Source organism: Ambystoma mexicanum, chromosome 2p (genome assembly GCF_040938575.1).
Source record: "Ambystoma mexicanum isolate Mex_15411 chromosome 2p, UKY_AmexF1_1, whole genome shotgun sequence".
Classification (NCBI taxonomy): Eukaryota; Metazoa; Chordata; class Amphibia; order Caudata; family Ambystomatidae; genus Ambystoma; species Ambystoma mexicanum.
This window is the reverse complement of record NC_090923.1, coordinates 29408621-29428219: the sequence shown is the minus strand read 5'-3', so window position 1 is coordinate 29428219 and position 19599 is coordinate 29408621. Positions and strand designations below refer to the sequence as shown.

Here is a 19599-nt window from a genome sequence, read left to right as displayed (position 1 = left end):
CCAATTTGATTAGTTCTTTAGGGGGAGTTCACAGTCCCTTAAGCCCCTGAAGGTGAGGCCTAGCATAATGATGCCCTTTAGTTTCCCTAGCAAATAACCTTGCATGGGCAGTGTGCACTCTGTCCGGCTGATGGCAGTGATGCCTTCTATACTGACTGTACTCTCTATCACCATTTTACTAAACAGGTAGCCTTTCACGCTCATAGCAGTGTAATCTAATTAGCTGGCTACTGTGCTTGGTTGCTGTGTGTGTATGTTTGTGTGCTGATCAAGAATTACCACATAGAGTAATTGCTGAGGTAGGGTCTGGCCAGTTAGTCATAAAGGGCATGTGTGCCTTTGTGTACTTGGTTGTGGTGTCACTGGGATTCATCTGGAATCCACATCCCCTGGGTTTCCCACAAAGGCCTGCCTGTGGCAATCCTCACCACTTGAGTGGCTGCTAATTAGAATGACTGGTGGTTTTCCACATTTACTGAATCACAAGGCATTTGTTGCAACTTTAAAACTAGAAAAAAGCAGTTCTGTGATGACGCACACTTGAGCACATTCTGCCAAATTGTATTTTAAAAAAAACTTTGAGCACCGCAGCTGAAAACTGTATATTCCTACCATTTAAACTGCTACATCACTGCACCTTGGCTTTTGTACTGGCCCTCATTTTTCTCAATAACCTTGGCTTGAGTTGCTACTTGTCTGAGCTTCCACACAGCCCTATATTTTCTGTGTTTTCAATACTTTGAAAAGTCCCTAAGGCTTAAGGCCTATAGCAATTTGTAATGCATGCTTTGGTGTTCATTTTAAAAGGAATGGATCCCGTTGGTATTGTTATGGGACTTATTCGGATATGTTTTTGTAATGTCTATTGAGTGTGGCTAATATTTCTTATGTCAGGGAGCTATATTCTGTGTTTTCCTAAATTAATGTGTGCCATATAATATGTTCCATATCTCTTTAAATAAATGTGTACATGTATACCTCTTTCACCTATTCTCTGCCACCTTTAATTTACTTTGTACTTACCTCCTAATGTACCTGTCTGGGATAAGGGCAGCATGGGTACCCCAAAGGACAATATTTTCACCTTTTATAATGTTTAGACAGGACGGCGGGGCATTGGCACTACGTGACATGTTCACCTGTCCGTCGCTAGAGGGAGGGTCTACTCTTCTTCAACATTATCTTCCACTACCTTCTAAAAACCTGGCTGTTCCACAAAATGTAATGAAACAATACCCCAACTTAAGATACAATGTTTGCATCGAACAAAATACAGCACGCTGTCATACTACGACATGATTCTTCCCAAAAGGTTTAATAGTTTAAAGCACAAGCTCAGGTTGGGTCTACTCTTGACAACAAAAGATATACCCCCACAGGATCCCTCTCATGCCACATCTCCTACCAGGAGGCACACAAGTGATTTAAACGCAGTCACATTCTCAATAAGCACTCCAAAGTCTCTCTCTGCATTGTCACATCCGCAAAGAATATCAAGGGGCCATCTCCAAGGCAGCATATCAACACATGATTTTCCAATGCACAAAGCCCTGAGATGAGTCAGAATGGGGGGCCTTTCTCGAATCACTGCGGGTAGTGTCCCATGGTAATTTGCCAGCTGCAGTCTTAATGCTAGGTGCCAGACCGTCTTCACTCTCAGGTTTCTCACTGTAATTCTGTCCCATGTGATCATCCCCCACATTCCAACTGCAATATCACTCCCAAATGCTCACTATAATTTGGTCACTTTGCTTCTAGCGTTATTTATAAACATGTTCACATTACAACCATTACAACCATCCATTCCTCAAAAGCCCACTGCGAGGCCCCTGGACCTCACTTCTCTTCAGCGAGGCCTCCTACAAACAGTTGATTTTGCGCTCTCTGCGCATCTTGCCTGTATCTACGTTTCCCCAATCAGCTGATCACGTACTCGGGCGCTCAAGCTCCGACCACCTTATTAGCTGTTGTGCGCACTTTGAAAAGGCAAGCCTTGTGGCTCTACAACCTTGCCCGCAGGCCCCAGCATAACAATAAGAATGTAGTCCCCCCCTCATTCCATTTGGCATTTCTTTCACCAAGGTGTTTACATGACGCAGCATTAGCAATGAAGCAAGTGTTTTTACCTCATTGCGCTTTGTGTGCCCTGCGCGGTGTGATCTCCTCATCTTTGCACCCATTGTGCTCTTTATGCTTTTTTTGAAGATTGCTTCTATCATTTTTGTGGTCATTGGTCTTGGCAGACTTATTCATCTTCCAAGATGGCTGCACCTTTTTTGAATGACTCTCTGGTCAGCCTTGGCCTGCCTCCCACCATTGGCTACCTCTGCATCTTTAGCCAATCACAGGACCGAGAGGCGGCCCATCCCTCAAAGGTCCACTTCTAAGGCCCTTATCTGCTTCCTGTCCGCTGCCGGTTTGCTGTGTGAGGACTCTGTGTATCCCCTCACAGAAGCACTGATGATGCATTTCCCACACTTTCCAGTGGAGCCTGAACTACCGTGACTTTTTCACCCCCTCCACCTTGGGTTAGCTCCCTCTGACTATTCCCTCCCCCTCTCCATCCTTCCTGATCTCTCACTCCACACCGTGCTGCCTTTTCGATGTTGGCTTGGTTTCAATTGCTGTTGCCTATTCACACTTCTGTTGTTCCCTTCTGGCTGTACTATTTGCTTATTTTTGTAAACTTGATTGACCCAGTGACTGCATTGCTCTACTCTCCCCTGCTTTTCCTTACCTGATCATCTCTCCCGGCTCCCCACCCTCGCTTTGCATCACTCCTGGCACTTTCTGTTCTTCCTATCTTCTCAAACCTTGCTTATCTATCACCACCTGATCTGATGAAGGCACCTATCAACATGAGGTCAGGCTATCCAATTTCATGTACGTGGACTTAACTTTTTGTAACTGCATGCCTTCATATAGCCGCCTTGCAACATGAGGTCAGGCTTTCCCATCTCATGTACCTGGACTTTACCATTTGCGCCCAGATGCCTCAGGGTTCGGTGCGCTATATAAATGTCAAAAATAAATAAATAAAAATAAAACAGACCCAGAGGGCACATCGCATAAGGAAGGAAGAGGGGAAATATAAGTCACACATTTACAGTCAGAGACAGAGGCAGTCCATAAATACGCTCCAAACTATCACCCGCCACCCTCCTAGGATACAGCCATCCCGACAAGCCGTGCTTAGACATTGTGACCGGGCAGCAGCCATACAGGGTTGTCTAACTACAGCATTATCCTTCATGTATTCAAAAATATATGCATTGCACAATCATGACAAACTGACATACTCTCTGTACCTAATCCCTATAGAGTTTCTTCAAGAAAACCAACCCACTCTCTTCCAGTTCTTCTGCAGTCTGCTCCGATTCTCTTCTCAATAAAAACGCACAGACTGCATCCCACACATCACTTGGGCTAGTGTTGCTGGGCAACGACTTGCCGCATTCTTATTCAACATCACAACATCAGGCCAGGTCTCGTAGCCATTTATCAAGAGTTGGACCAACATGACTGGACCAGAGTAATAAAATACATTGTTTAGCAAGAATCATGCAGATGGACAGCAGTTTCCTGTCACACTTTGGCATCCCTGGGAGCCATCCAAACAAGTAATAAAGAATGTCTTGAGGCCCTTCACAGCAAACCATGCACCCCATCATTACCGTCACTTGCCGCCAAAATGACACCACTGAGGGACATTCCCACAGAATATGTATAAAACCCTTGCTATCGAATGTGCCTCTAGGGCATCTTCCATCATTCGAAGTATCACATGCCAGACCTCTCAGTCCGCCTCCTCCCTAAACTGCTCAAGCACAGCCCTAATCGCTGCCAGGTTGCCATCGGACGGCTGACCCACGGCATCAGACTGAAGTTCTTTTAGCTCAGTCTAAGCCCTGACAGCCTCCTTCGCACTGCCTTAAGCAACACGTTTTCTAACGAGATACAGCACACCCGCAACACTATCTTAAACGTTTCCCATAGAATCCAGACAGAAGCCTCTGATCCTACATTAGCAGCAAAAAAAGAAGTCATAACCTTCAGGACCTCGTACACCACATCTGACAACACGCAGCCCTTAAATCACCAGTGGGGCCTACTCATGACTTAATCCTCCATCTAAAACTGCCCCTAAATCAGAGAGTGATCAGACAGCGTCCTCGGCACCAGCACACAGCTATGTGTTTTGCGAACCAAATCATGTCCCACAATTACATAATCAATACGTGATCTCATGTAGTGACCCAAAGAATAAAAGAGAAATCCCTGTCATCAGGATGCAGGGTTCCTCAAAGATCCAGCAGCCTGAAGTCCTCTAACACCCTACAGATTGCCTTAGCAGCCGCGGACATGGACCTGACACCTGGAGTCTACTTACCTAGTGTCATATGAAAGTCGCCCGCCACAATCAACTGGGGTGCGAATATTCCAGACACTTAGTCCAAAGGTAATCATAAAACCAAGGCTTATCAATATGTGGGCCATACACATTGACAAACATGACTAATCGCCGGGCCAATGTGCCTTAAACAATCACTGCCCCAGCTGCCATTCCATTCCCAGAACCATGACTTCCTTAAACACATGTTGCCTTAACAGCACAATCAGACATACTCCACTCGACACAGTGCGATGTGAACCCTCTTGCATAAACACTCCATTCCCCGCAGCCAACCCCCAACCAGCCGTGACCCTGCCCCTCCTCCCACACTGCCCAACCCCAACCTACAGTGAACAACCCCCATCCCTCCACCCCACCATTCCCTCACACCAACACAGGCAATCCCATGGGGATGTCGGACACATCAACCTTCTGGCCTAGCCTCTTAACCACTCCCATGAAGGGGAGCCCAACCAAGCCAAGTATAAAGCAACTGGGCTGCACCGTTACGTTATCAAACGTTGCCCCTTTGCATCCCATCAATACAGCCCACTCTGCCAGACTCAAGTTAGACACCACCAATAGAAATACCCAAAACGCTGAACCAGAGGGCATATTTCCTATTGAGATCCATAGTTCAAAGCCATCCAGAGCCCCCCCACCCAGAGCAGGAGCCCATCACATCAGAGGTAGTACTAAGCAGATCACCACTTAGGCAACACCTCAAGGAAGTCCTGCATTTCAGCTGGATCTGTGAAATATGTTTTATTGTTGTGAACCACCCTCAGTTTAGGAGGGTACAGCATGGAATATTGTAAACCCCTCTCTCGAAGTGTAAGCTTAGCAGCCAAAAATGATAGGCAAGCCCTCTTAACAGTCAGGGTAAAGTCCGGGGAAAATAAAACTCGGTCTCCTTTGTATTGAAGGTCCCCAAGTTCTCAGGCTCTACACAGAATTGTATCCCAGTCCCGGTAATTTAAAAGTCTCGCTAGCACTAGACGCAGATTCTGGACCGGTTTAGGCACCTGCAGAGACATTCGATGAACCCTCTCCACCAAGAACTGGGAAGAGAGTGAGGGTCCTGAAAGAACCTCCTTCATAAAGTCTTCCATAAAGGTCTCCATGTTCCACAGAGGTACAGACTCAGGGATCCACCCACATATTATTCCTGCGAGACCTCTCCTCCAAATCCTCATTCTTGTCTCTGATGGCTTTACCATCAATCACGTTGCAGCGCTCGTATCACCTGTGTCATATCCATACAGGAGTCCTCAAGTACCCCAACGCCATGCTCAGCCTCAATGTGGGTCCAAATTCTTTATCAATGTGCTTCTGCATGCGATCCACTTTATACGCCATACTGTCAAGCTTGGTATTGATGGAGACAAACCTGCTTATCATTTCTGCCTGTATGATTCCTAGCTCCTGGGCATGGAGGGGGCAGCTACACCACTCAGACCCAGTCTCCGGAGGCCACCTGTACACCCTGCGCCATGCTCACCTCAGATGCTGCTCCCTTATCTGCACCCATGCCCAAACCTCCCTTGTGTGTAAACTGTAGTCGTTCCTGCTTCTTGTTTCCCATGGCCATGTAGATGGTGCCCACTGATGCGTAACGAGCACCTGGAGCTCCAAGAAATGCAGCAGCTGCAGCCCAAAGGTGCTTGATGGGGTAGAACCCCCACTCTGCAAGCCAAACACCACAACCCGTCAAGGGCCCACAAGTGTATCTATCAGGCACCACAGGCATCAAGGCATATCTGGGGAGCCACTGCTACGCTTCCCTCGATCCACTCCCCGGTCCTGGTCAGATGCATAATATCAGCAGGCCTCTTTGGGACTCTCCCTGCTCCTGTCCCTCCTCAAACACTCCAGGACCGGCCTTCACAATATCACTGCACTCATAGCTTCGATCATTCTTTGCAGGCCCGGGGTCTGCCGCTCCCTGATCATCCACCTCGCAGCACTCCAGCTTTACCAGGGAGCCAGCACTCCAGCAGCACACTCGCCTCATGGACCAGGAGGAGCAGCCCATCTCTCCCTGTGCCACCCTCCAGCCTCCACACCGCTCCCCAGCCAGCCCCCTCTCTGGAGGGTGGAAAGCTGCCATTCCAACAGTGGTCCATGCCAATGGCAGGCACCGTCATGCTGTTCAGCGCTTACTCCTGCTCTCCCTCCAGCAGCCAAAGCTGCGCGCCACACCTTTCCGGTGTGGCGCGCAGCTTTGGTACAGTATGGCAGCGCAGTTTCATGTCCCAGCAGGGGGGGGGCGGAGCTACTCCTTGCTGCAGGTTCCACTTCTCATGGCGGGTCACACAGTTGGCTCTTGAATTACGCCCCAGGGAGTCCGAGTGAAACAAAAATTATGTTGCTAAGGCACAGGGTTTATGGGGCACCCAGACAGTACAATATTTTATCATATGCTGCAGCAACTGCAGTGGCTGTCTCCCCATCTTGGTGTCTCGAAGCGGAGCTCAGCGTGCAGCAGCCATGTTGGTGGGGAGCTCACGTGCACCCCCGCTCCTAACCTTAGTTACCACTGAAAATCGACTCTTTATAATTTGCTCCTTGCTGTCCTCATGATTACCCTGGAGAGGTGTACTCTGCTGTGTACCTGGTACCCAACAACGTCAGTGCTCATGTGTCTTCTCCATCTTCCCCCGCTATTATTCTGGACCAGCTGTTGCAGGTTGTCCACTGCCCGAGACAGCTGCCCACCCTAGGATGTAGGAGGTCCAGTACTCATCCTCAAAATCATCCCAACCAAGGCCCTCAAACACCAGGACCATACACTGCAATGGCCACTTTTGGTGGATGATCAAAATGCCAATCGTAGTCTCCTATAACCACTCCCCTCTTTACCACTCTCATCTTTTAGGTTTCAACAAATAACACACTCACTACGTAAGCTTCTGACACATATCCCTTGCACCAGACATCAAACATCAGAACACTCCAAACCTCCAACCATCTTACACACCACAGTCTTTACCAATGCCTCCCTCATCACAGACACATTCCACTCTCCTTTGGACAGACACTTCAAGTGCTTTTGGCACAAGCCCCCTAGAAACAGACTTGCACTCGGAATCTAGGCAGTTATGAACTACAGGCATCACACGAAGAGCAACGCTTTTCTGCATTTTCCCTCTATCGGTCTAACTAAACCCATACAGAACATGGTGTAACACCAAATACCAGAAAGTAACATTACATAACACAGCATTCATTACATAACATGACCTATAATTTCAAAGAAAGATTGTGGCTGCTTACAGGAGATTTGCAAAGGCAACATTTGAATGCACATTGAAAGTATATGCTTTGATCTTCCTCGGATCATGGGCTTGAGAAGAAAGATACTTGTTTAATGAGTAAATACATCTTGGAAGGAGACACATGTGTCATTGTAGTTATTCCACCAATGCCATATGCAGCAAGACCAGTAGGTGCTGAGGCAACACTAGCTAATAACCCGTGCCATTTTTGCAGACACAATTCGAGATGACTTTGATTAAAATGGCTTTTACTTGTACAAGCCTCACCACTAATATATAATCAAGTAGGTTGTTGATTTTCACAATGACCTCCACTTTGCTCATGCACAAATGAATGGTCGATGCCATTTATAAGTGTATTGTTCTATGAGCAACTTACTTTGTAAATCTTGCAGGCTTTGTTCTTCCACTTGTGCATTATTTGTGCATCATCGTGCACTATGGAATCACCTGGAGGTGCTGGCTGAATGGAATGCTCTTCTGGTGTAGCTGGTGTGCATCATCGTGCACTATGGAATCACCTGGAGGTGCTGGCTGAATGGAATGCTCTTCTGGTGTAGCTGGTGTGCATCATCGTGCACTATGGAATCACCTGGAGGTGCTGGCTGAATGGAATGCTCTTCTGGTGTAGCTGGTGTGCATCATCGTGCACCATGGAATCACCTGCAGGTGCTGGCTGAATGGAATGCTCTTCTGGTGTAGCTGGTGTGCATCACTGTGCACTACGGAATCACCTGGAGGAGCTGGCTGAATGGAATGCTCTTCTGGTGTAGCTGGTGTGCATCATCGTGCACCATGGAATCACCTGGAGGGGCTGGCTGAATGGAATGCTCTTCTGGTGTAGCTGGTGTGCATCACCGTGCACTACGGAATCACCTGGAGGAGCTGGCTGAATGGAATGCTCTTCTGGTGTAGCTGGTGTGCATCATCGTGCACCATGGAATCACCTGGAGGGGCTGGCTGAATGGAATGCTCTTCTGGGTTAGCTGGTGTGCATCATCGTGCACTACGGAATCACCTTGAGGTGCTGGCTGAATGGAATGCTCTTCTGGTGTAGCTGGTGTGCATCATCGTGCACTATGGAATCACCTGGAGGTGCTGGCTGAATGGAATGCTCTTCTGGTGTAGCTGGTGTGCATCATCGTGCACCATGGAATCACCTGCAGGTGCTGGCTGAATGGAATGCTCTTCTGGTGTAGCTGGTGTGCATCACTGTGCACTACGGAATCACCTGGAGGAGCTGGCTGAATGGAATGCTCTTCTGGTGTAGCTGGTGTGCATCATCGTGCACCATGGAATAACCTGGAGGAGCTGGCTGAATGGAATGCTCTTCTGGTGTAGCTGGTGTACATCACCGTGCACTACGGAATCACCTGGAGGAGCTGGCTGAATGGAATGCTCTTCTGGTGTAGCTGGTGTGCATCATCGTGCACCATGGAATCACCTGGAGGGGCTGGCTGAATGGAATGCTCTTCTGGTGTAGCTGGTGTGCATCATCGTGCACCATGGAATCACCTGGGGGAGCTGGCTGAATGGAATGCTCTTCTGGTGTAGCTGGTGTGCATCATCGTGCACCATGGAATCACCTGGAGGAGCTGGCTGAATGGAATGCTCTTCTGGTTGAGCTGGAATCGTGGTTCAGCAAAATACACGCCGCTGGCGCGGTGTTCCACTGCTGATGTTATTCCTTGTATATCAAATTCGCTTCTTCCATCGCCACTTGGAAGCAACTGTAGGGGAGCTGTTCTCCTAAACCTTCTCACCAAATGCTTAACAAAGTTCCCTGTGCCTGTCGCATTTTATGAAAAACAACAGAATCATCCATGACATGACTGAAGTAGGAGAATAGTAGATTCCTCTTACACATTGAACTGTTGATAAAATGTTGCGAGGATTAATTGATGAATTTGATTAGGTGTTTTTAACTTATGATGCACTCAAGCTGTGCCCTATCTTAAATTGTATTGGATGATATATGTATATGATATGATTATGTTTGTGATTGTTTTGTTAAAGTTAAAATCAAACTACTAATAATAAATAAAGAAATACATATTCCTCTTGCACATTCTCAGTGCTATTAACACCAGTCTTCTGATACCGAGCATCCCTTTTATGAAAAGGATCTTCATCTAGGTTAATACTTATGTGTTGTTTGATACTTAAGTGCACATAACTTGAATTATTTTCATTTAGATATGTTGTAGCTTGATGTACTTTGATTTCAAATCTATAAGTTCTTTCAATATCTTTTTACGTTTGGTTGGCACTCTGTGGGCAAGAACTAACAGGGTATTTTCTTTGCACGTATTACTCCTAATACTTGTATATGCTTATTCATGTTTAATGCTAACAAATAACAATAACAAATAACCTTTCCCTTTGAAGACTGTCTCCTTCCTGTTTCTTTCATTTCAGACTATGTAGGTCTAATCGAGAGTCTAAAAGGCATTTTTACATATAAGGGATGTAAATTTCAATGTGCCGCTGCTACACCTGAGGGTATAGACGCACTGGAAGACATGGAAACTAATGATGATGATGTATTTCTTATCACATATCCAAAATCAGGTAAGAGTGACAGTACTGTGAGACTTCCTGTTCATGAAGGAGCCCTGGTCTACACATGTGCCCAACATCTTATGGGTGCAGCCCTTTTGTTTCTCTCTCTGTCTTTGGGTCCACTTGGCCCACGTGTTTCAGTGCCATGATGCCTCCTGGTTGAGGTGATATGCTTTGCGCTTAATAAGTGTTGGACCATACCATACCATGAGAGTGGTTTTCACTTCTAGAGAATTGCAAAACATCCAGTTTAAGTCTGTATTTATCGAACAGGTCAATGACCTGGGAACAGGGGTCAGAGGTCTAAACTCAGACACCAGAAGGCATGAAGAATCATCACATGGGTGACATTTCTGAATGGTCTCCACCTGAGTTATGGAGCCAGGCTGCAGATTGGAGCAGATAGAAGGTCCATTTCCACAGGCTGCTATTGGGTGTTAATGCTATCACACCACTTCTTGAGCAGGAATGTGGAATAGAACACCCGCATTACGGGATGCAACTTAGAAATCACCAGCAGAGCCCTGACCAAAAACTCAGTCAAATATGTGAAATGGTACCTGATTGGCCTTGCACCTGTCCCTGGGGCTGTCGCTGAAGCATGGCCGGTGCAACAAAGGACCTGGGAACACCAGAGATAGCCAGTGCACAGTACAGAGGCAGCGGCTAAGAAACCCTGGGGCAGACATGGGTGATACCAGGCAGCTGCCAAGGGAGGCGACGATCACAGATTGGGGCGAGCTATTCAGTCATAAGTGATAATGGGCAAGAACATCTAAGGCTGGCCCCAGAAGAGCTGGAAAAGAGCCAATGCAGTCCTCTAGGGCACCAATAGTATACTGGGGATAGGTGGAGCGGTTACCCTCGAGTCTGCCGAAGGCAATGCAGAGAACCCCACTATTAGCAACTTGTTCTATATCACCATAAGTATGGTGTCTCGAGTGGCCAACCTTAGTGGAGCAGCACTGTTTCCACATAGTTAGAGCAAACTCTCACAGGTAAATGTATCTGAGCCGTGAGCTTCAGTACAAGGAGGAGTGGAGACCAGTGTAAGGTACAGATCACACACAAATGATACCAAGTAAAGGATAACACAGGTAAGTAATGACGGTGTATACTATATTTATTACCAATGCATGAACATTACAGTAAACTTTTTATAAGTTAATATATAGTTCAAATATATGCACCTGCATATCCCCCATGCTCTCCAACATCTTCACCAGACCCCTCTTTGACATTCTGGACTCCCGCGGCATAACCTACACCAACTATGCTGACGAAACCCAGATTCTCCTCCCAAATTCTCCTCCCTCTCTCTGGCAGATACGCAGAAGACTCGAATGCCCTTGAGGCCGCCTACACAACCATCCAGGCCTGGATGTCTGCCAATCACAGCTGCGTCAATGGAGAGAAGACAGAGATCTTGCTGGTAGGGCCTCCTGCAGTGCGCAAACAGCGCAATCACCAATGCACAGCCCTCAAAACTGATGGCATAATGATCCCCATCTCCACATCTGTGAAACACTAGGGGTCTACCTAGACGCCACCCTCTCTATGACCTGTCAAGTAAGGACAATCACCTCTTCCTTTCAATCCACAGCAAGCTGCGTAACCATTGCACGTACAGTCATTGGCTCTAGGCCCAACTACTGCAATGTCCTGTTTGCCGGCACCTCATCCCAAAACATACACAAGCTCCAAATCATTCCAAATAATGCAATCTGAGCAGCACTTAACATTCCTAAAAGGGAACATATCCTGGGTGCCATATCGCCATCACTCGCAAGTGATTGTTCACCTCTGCGCCTCGTTACCTATCGCAGGAATTCGCTAAAGCTCACTCGTCCAGACCAACCAGGACCCCTTATGCACACCGACTTAAGCTTCCCATCCATTTCTGGCAAACAGTGGACCTCTCTGCCACCCACCCTGAGAGCTGAATCCTCATACTGGGTATTCCGGAGAGCCCTCCAGACCTGGCTGTTTGCTTAACTCAGACACCCCGCCCATCGGCAGGCTAGGATCTGACTGTTTTTACTGTGAAATGTGTTGTCTCAGTAACAGTGCTTCGACGCCGAAGGGTTGCTGTGCGCTCTATAAATAAATAAAATATTTGCAAAAAAATTAAGTGCCTAGTTATAGACAGAAAACATATTAATGATGTCTCAAAGTCACACCAGCGACATTTTAAACTTAGAATAATATTAACCTTGGCAATACAACCTGTTGCAGTTTAAAGTGGGGTAAGAAAGTAGGGTAGACATGTATTGCTAACCTTACAAAATAGAAGTCATAACAGCAAAAGTGTCACAACTATATTACTAAAGTCCACAGCCTATTCCCTGCAATTACTTAGGAGAATTCAAGTGCCATGTGAAAGGGTCTCCTGTGGGGTAACACAGGATTAAGCTTGCAGGTAGGATGCAGGTATAATGACACAGTACAAATGCATGTGTTCCTGGAAGGCAGACAGGAGAGACATCTGTCTGGGAAGCCAGAGCGACTCCACAGAAGATACCCAGCTCCAGGTTCCACCACCAAAGATGAGGACAGGTGGGCTCAGGTAAGGTCTTTACACTCTATGGAGAATGCTGCTGTCTTACAGGGCAAAGAACATGGAGTGCAGTGCATACCCAGGTTCCCCACAAGGAATACCAGCAAGGCACACTGATGGTTGCAGTAAGAGGGCCCGAAAGTCACAGGTGCAGAGTTAACTTCAGGGCTGTCAGGATGGGGTCGAACTAGTGTCTGCTCTTTTTTTCATCTTTGATGCTATTTGGTTAAACACAATAATACATATCCAAATCTTCATCAGTCACAATATCAACACACATAAAAGTTATCATATATAGAAAATACAGTCAGAAAAATAAATTCATAAAAATTACATTGTTACGAAAAAATATGTCTGCGGGGATCCAAACAGCCACTTATTATTGCCACATAATATGCTGCCATACCACTTCATTTAACAAAGTATAAAACTCTTCCATCAAAGATTTAAAAAAACATTGCTTTGTGTGTTTATCGCATAGCAACCATTAAAAATATGCTTTAACGTTTCAATTTCTCCCAGATTCTTTCAAAACAGACAGATCCTCAGCTTCCCTGGGGTTCTATCCCTCGCCCCCGTAATTTCCCCAGTAGGATACACATGTAAACGCAGTCTTAGCATTCTAATCCTCTAAACTGCACTGGGAAACGTACACAAGTAATCAGGTAGAACCCCCAACCAGTCTCACATCACGCAGGATACCCTCATAGAGGCCATAATTCTTAACAGCTTCTATACTATTGATCGAATCTGACTCCCAGAACATAGTCTTCTTAGGATGTAAATTAATCATTTCCATTAAAACATTACAATATTTCGTAGTAGCTTCATATTGTAGCGCTCACTTATTTACAGAAGCTACAATATACTCCATAAAATCTGCCGAAGTTTCCACCATATTGAGGTTTCTTCTTCATAAAGTATCATACTCAACATACATACATTTTTCCATAACGTGTGCGTGAGACTAAACCTCATAATTATAACCGCAGTTGGCACACCATTAGGCAACCTCAAGACCTTTCTCCAGAAGCAGCCCTCTGATCTGGTCCAATTAATAGACAAAGGGCCTCATTACAAGTACAGCAGTCCAGAAATAAGGGTAACGGTAGCAAGGTACCAGCACCCTTTCCGGACCGTGGTACTTTGACAATGACAATCTGATCTGACCTGCCGGGAATCCTGGCCCCTACCAGAATTGTCTTCATGGAAGCACTGGCACCGTTACGAATGGTGCCGGTGCTTCCGTGTCCCCATTCCCGTGGGACTCCACGGGATTGGGGACTCTCATTTTCTGGCACCTGACATCCCTGTCCGCTGGGACTTGTAATATCCCGGGGGCACCGATATATCAGGCGCCGGAACAGTGATACAAGTCGGGCGGTAGACCGCCAGTCGTAATGGCGGATTACTGCCAGACTCGTAATGATGCCTAAAGACAAAGACATGGTTTCAGCAACGTAGATCATTACCGCTAGAACCTTTTTATTATAAAACTCCACCAATGGGACCAGAGAGAAGTGACCATATCTCCTATGGAGGAGCAGCCCCTATGCAGCCAAAGCCATCATTTTTTATAAAAAAGCCCATATAATATTAATTTTGACACATGCTCAGGTTCACAATTATTTATATCCCATTTAAAATCTCTAAAACTTGGCTTTGGTCCTGGTCTAAACTGAAAAATCTTTGTCTTCCCCACGTTGATGGCTAGCCTGTTTTCTTTTGTATATGTCTCAAGTGCACAAAATTGATGCTGGAGACCAACTGGTTTATAGTCTAAAACAATCATGTCATCAGCGTAGGGAAGATAGTTTACAGACCAGTCTTTCAGCCTAGGAGGAAAACTGCACATCTTTGAAGGCACCCTCAATATCAGAGATAAATAAATTCAAAAGGAGCGGTGCCAAGACACATCCTTGTTTTTACACCTCGTCTTGTCACTATTGGTAGAGATCGTTTTAGGACAGCCTCATTTCTTGAGTTTCTCCCAAAGAGAATTTCTATCCACACTGTCGAAGGCCATGGTAAAGCCAATAAAAGATATATAAAATGGCTGTGACTTCACCATGACCTCCTGCTTAAATAATTCCAAAATAAAACCATTAGCATGTGTTCCATTTCCCTTCATGAAACCCTTCTGGTAGATATTATATCTTAGTGTGTTCTTTGCCCAAGAAGACAGTTCCTGGTATACCATTGTCGAGAAGATCTTTGAGGTTATGTCCAATAGACCAATCGGTCTATAATTCCCTGGTAAAGTATGTGGACCCTTCTTGTGTATCGATACAATTATAGACAAAGACCAAGACATAGACAACTTCTTAGACAGCAGAACCTAATCAAAGATTTTCAACAAAATTCAAACCCAAGTAGCCATATCACTTCTTAAAATGACATGATAAGCCATTCGGACCCAGAGCCCTGGAGTTTTTACTACGAGTAATTACATTACGCACTAGCCCTTCATATAACACCAGGCCCAAGGGCTCATATCCTTCGAATCAAGAATCTCTGATGCCAACTCCAATACCAGAGAAATCTTCTGCATCTTCAGAGATCTAGAGACCCCTATGCCCGCCCCCCTAAACTTCACCAAAGATAAGATATGGTGCGATGAAACCCAGACAGCCATGCGCAACAATCTTAGCACTCTCCAAACTAAAATCCAGTCCACTAAGCACCTTCTCCCCACCACCACCATCCCCACCCCACCCCATCCGCCTCCCTTGACACTACCCCTATATTCTCATTCAAATCCATACAGGAACAAGACATGATCAACCTCATGAGGACCCTAAAACCGTCCAACTGCAAGGGTGACTCCTGCCCTGCCTCTATTATTAAAGACTGTGCCAAGACCCTCGCACCATTCCTGACTGCTTTCGTCAATGCCTCATTTGCCACTGGGAAAGTCCCCTCCTGCCTCAAGGAAGCTTGGGTCCACCCCCTCTTGAAAAAACCCTCTCTCGACCCTACCTCCCCCAATAACTACAGACCAATCACCACCGTCCCCTTCTTGCACAAGATACTGGACAAAGCAGCCTACCTGCAGGTGCAGCACTTCATTGAAGAAAACAAGCTCCTAGGGCTACGCCAATCTGGCTTTCGCACTAGGCAGGGGACAGAAACCACCTTACTTGACCTGAAAAATCAGATGGATGATGCCTGAGACCTAGGCAAACCAGCACTACTCCTACTCCTTGACCTCTCTGCAGCATTCAACCTCATATCCCACCATGTCCTATGTCATCACGTTTCCACTACAGCCAGATTCTCCCCTGATGCCACGACCTGGATCACCTCCTTCCTACAAGACAGAACCATGCAAGTATTCTCGGACCTAGCCTCTGCCTCACCCACCATCAAGCTCTGTGGAGTTCCACAGGCTCCTGCCTCTCCCCCACCTTCTACAACATCTTTACTCGCCCACTCTTCCTCATCCTCGACAATATGGGTATCTCCTACACAAACTACGCGGACGATACCCAGATCCTCCTCGCCCTCACGGGCATTTATGACGCGGACTCCGCCATGCTTAACGACATTTACAACATCATCCAGGCGTGGATGGCAGCAAACGGACTGTTCCTCAACTCAGACAAGACAGAACTCCTCCTGGTAGGTTCCCCCGACACATTAAAAAACCTCGACTCACAATTTAGCCACTTCACTATTGACTCCATCAAAATTCCTGTTTCAGACTCAATCAAAACCCTTGGAGTCTATCTGGACTCCAATCTTTCCATGAGCAAACAAGTCAGTGCTATCGCCTCCTCGCCAGCCTACCATGCCAAACTGATTAACGAAGCTAGGCCATTTCTCTCCAAAGAGAACTGGACCAACATAGCCAGAGCCATCACAGGCCCAAGGCTAGACTACTGCAACGTCCTCTTCCTTGAAACCTCCACCAAAAACCTGGACAGACTACAAGTCCTCCAGAACAATGCACTCCACGCAGCTCAAGGCATTGCGAAAAGAAAGCACATTACTGCAGCCAGGAAAGCAGCCCACTGGCTTCCAATAAAAGAGAGAATCTTATCCAAAACCCTGACACTGACCCATAAGTGCATCTACCACTCTGCAAAAGAATACCTCTCACAAAGGATTCACCCCACCTCCCCCACAAGGCCAAATAGGACACACCCTACACCAATATGCTCTGTGTGCCTATGGTAAGAAGAATTAGAGCAGGTGGCTCTAGCTTCCCCTACCTAGCACCAGCACATTGGAATGCCCTACCTCCCACTATACGAGGAGAGGTGTCCCTCATGACCTAATGCAAAGCCATGAAAACAGTGCTCTTCACCTAAAGTATGCCACAATCCACAGCCACAATCTACCTGTTTACCACATAAATGCTATTCCACATAGGTTCCCTTTCTTTTCCTCCTTCCTACTACTTCTCACCTGGGTCCACGACCTGGGGTTTTTCTATCCCCTCTATTATTCTCCAGTGTTTCTCTTTTCTTTTGCTTCTCTGAGCATCCTTTCTGCCTTAAAGATGCCTCTTTTCACATTCTCCTAAGTTCTTATCTGTCCCCTTCTTGGATTGCCTCCCTTTTGTCAGGTTTCTCTTATACCCTTTTCTTTCTCCCTGCTGCCTCTGGGTGTTTTTCTTTCTCATCTTCATCAGTGTTCTCTAATATTCCCCAGTGTTCCTTTTCTCTTTCGTTTCTTTGGGCCCACTCTTTGCCCTGCAGATACCTTACTTCACAATCTCCTAAATTCATACATGTCCGCTTCTTAGGTTGTCTCTCCTTTCGTCCTTTTCCTCTTACAATCTCTTCTGCCTCGGGATTTCTTTTCTCCTCATCTTCTTCAGTTTTTTAAATCTTTACCAGGCTTTCCTACTTGTCACTTGTTCCTGTTCCAACCTTTTCCTATCATGGCCCCGTTTCTCTCTCTCATCTCATTCATGTTGCAACACGAGGCGGCTCACGAGTTGGTTGTTCCCACCAAACTCAAGGGAAGAAGTTAACCTTGAAGGGCTTCTCAATCGATGGAGTTTCAGGCAATTTGGACCTGCAGCAGGGCTTCACTGGTGGACCATGAGTTGCAACAGTCGGCTTCCTTCATCTCGTCTTCGGTCCTTTCGTTCCAAGTGGTCGACTCTGCTTTCCAAGTCCCAGAGGCTTGCTTTTAAACAGTTTTGCCCCATTCATTCCAGCCTTGCTGTCACTCACACAGCAGGGTGGCTTTCCTTGCCAGACAGCCAGCTGGCCAATGACGCTAGAGTGCATTTAGGTCGCCTAGGAGACTAAGCACAGGGAATTTTGGGCACCTCCCTCACATCCTGTCCACCCCAGACACTCAGGCGCCAGAGGAGGGCTTCAGCACTGAAGCCCGCCAAAGACCAACAAACAAAGGGACCAAACCTGGTTTGGTGTGCAGAGACAAACACAAGAAGGACCTTTCCAAAAAGAAATGGCGAAAAAAGTTGACCTGAGTCTGTTTTTACAGATAGGTCTTGGGTGCCATATTGGAAAACATGGCTGACCCGATTTTTAGCTATCGGTGTTCGCCTTAGGGAAAAATCATGGTAGCTTGCTTAAAACCACTGCCACCAGCCATTTCAAGTGGGCAAGGATAACATTTGACTGGTACATGAGTGTTTAGACTCAGGGGAAGCTAGGAAACCCCTCCAGCACTCTATAGGAAGAAAGTGTGTACTGGGTCTGTAAATCTAAAGAGACTAGTAAAGTCAATTTAACTTTCCATGCTCTGGGAGACAGTAGTCAGTCCCAGAGAAGGTATTTAAACCTTGGGGAGTCTGAAAGACACCCCTGTGCCACTGCACTGAGGGTGCTGTGTGACACACAGAAAAATATGATCCCTATGGAGTTGTTTTAAAACTCCATATCCAAAGAACACAAAAGTAAAACACACTGAAAATGAAAAGTTCAAAGTCCCAAACAATAGCAAAAGAGCTGGAGGGCTCTGAGGTAGAGGAAATGTAGCACTTGTGTGAGAATTCTCCCTAACACTCATACCAGGGCATTTCCAGGCTGTGAAACTGATGTATTTGAATACTGAGGGAACTGAATCTTATTGCGCATGTTATGGAAGGTCAAATGAGATGATGGTGAATATGAGCGGTGCAATGATCCTTATTGAATACCAAACTAACTGAAAGATATGATGAATATGTTTACCAAGTAAATTAAGTACTTTTGAGAGATGGAAAGAGCATTATTTGAATACCGAATTAACTAAAGGAAATATTGAAAACGTTTTGAATACGGCAACAAAGCAAGCAAGTGGTGAGCATAATGAGCATTTCTGAATAAAGTGAAAGCAAGGGGGTGAGAAAGAATAAACCCTCACAGAGAGAACTGTATGAAACACAAGTTGTGGCAAAGCCAAGAGGCTGTCAAGAGGAATGCGCAATAAATCTTGATACAAGATACAAGAGTCCACAGGACTGCAGGATGAGAGAGGAAGAAACCTGTACTAGCTGAAGCCTGAAGAATACAGAAGTACAGCAAAGAGGACTGGGTTATCGGATGCGTGACCTGTAATGGGTGGACTGTGTGGTCCAACGCCTACGCCTAGACCGAGTAACCACGATCTGAACAGAGCCAAGGAAAACACAGATATTCCTTGGATGTCCTGTGATGGGTGGACCGTATGGTCCATCACTTGGTATGAATAAGGAGTTGAACTGGGACTATTTCGAGAGCCAGAAGATTTGAACTGACTTTTATATTTTCCAAGCTGGAAGAGTTGAGATTTTGCGGAAGGATCTCCAAGACTTTATGAGTTGTGTTGAACCCATGGGGAAGGGAACCCCAAGATTGTTGCTTTCA

At 46.2% G+C, this 19599-nt stretch overlaps 1 protein-coding gene across 1 annotated transcript in view; it reads left to right on the top strand.

Annotated features, from left to right (window-relative positions):
- The window catches only part of LOC138566161 (amine sulfotransferase-like), a 974685-nt gene that overhangs the window by 96906 nt on the left and 858180 nt on the right, over positions 1-19599 (top strand). The window contains exon 3 of the mRNA XM_069643191.1: positions 10090-10242. Coding sequence (XP_069499292.1) covers positions 10090-10242 — 153 coding nt within the window. The remainder of the gene's footprint in view (positions 1-10089; positions 10243-19599) is intronic.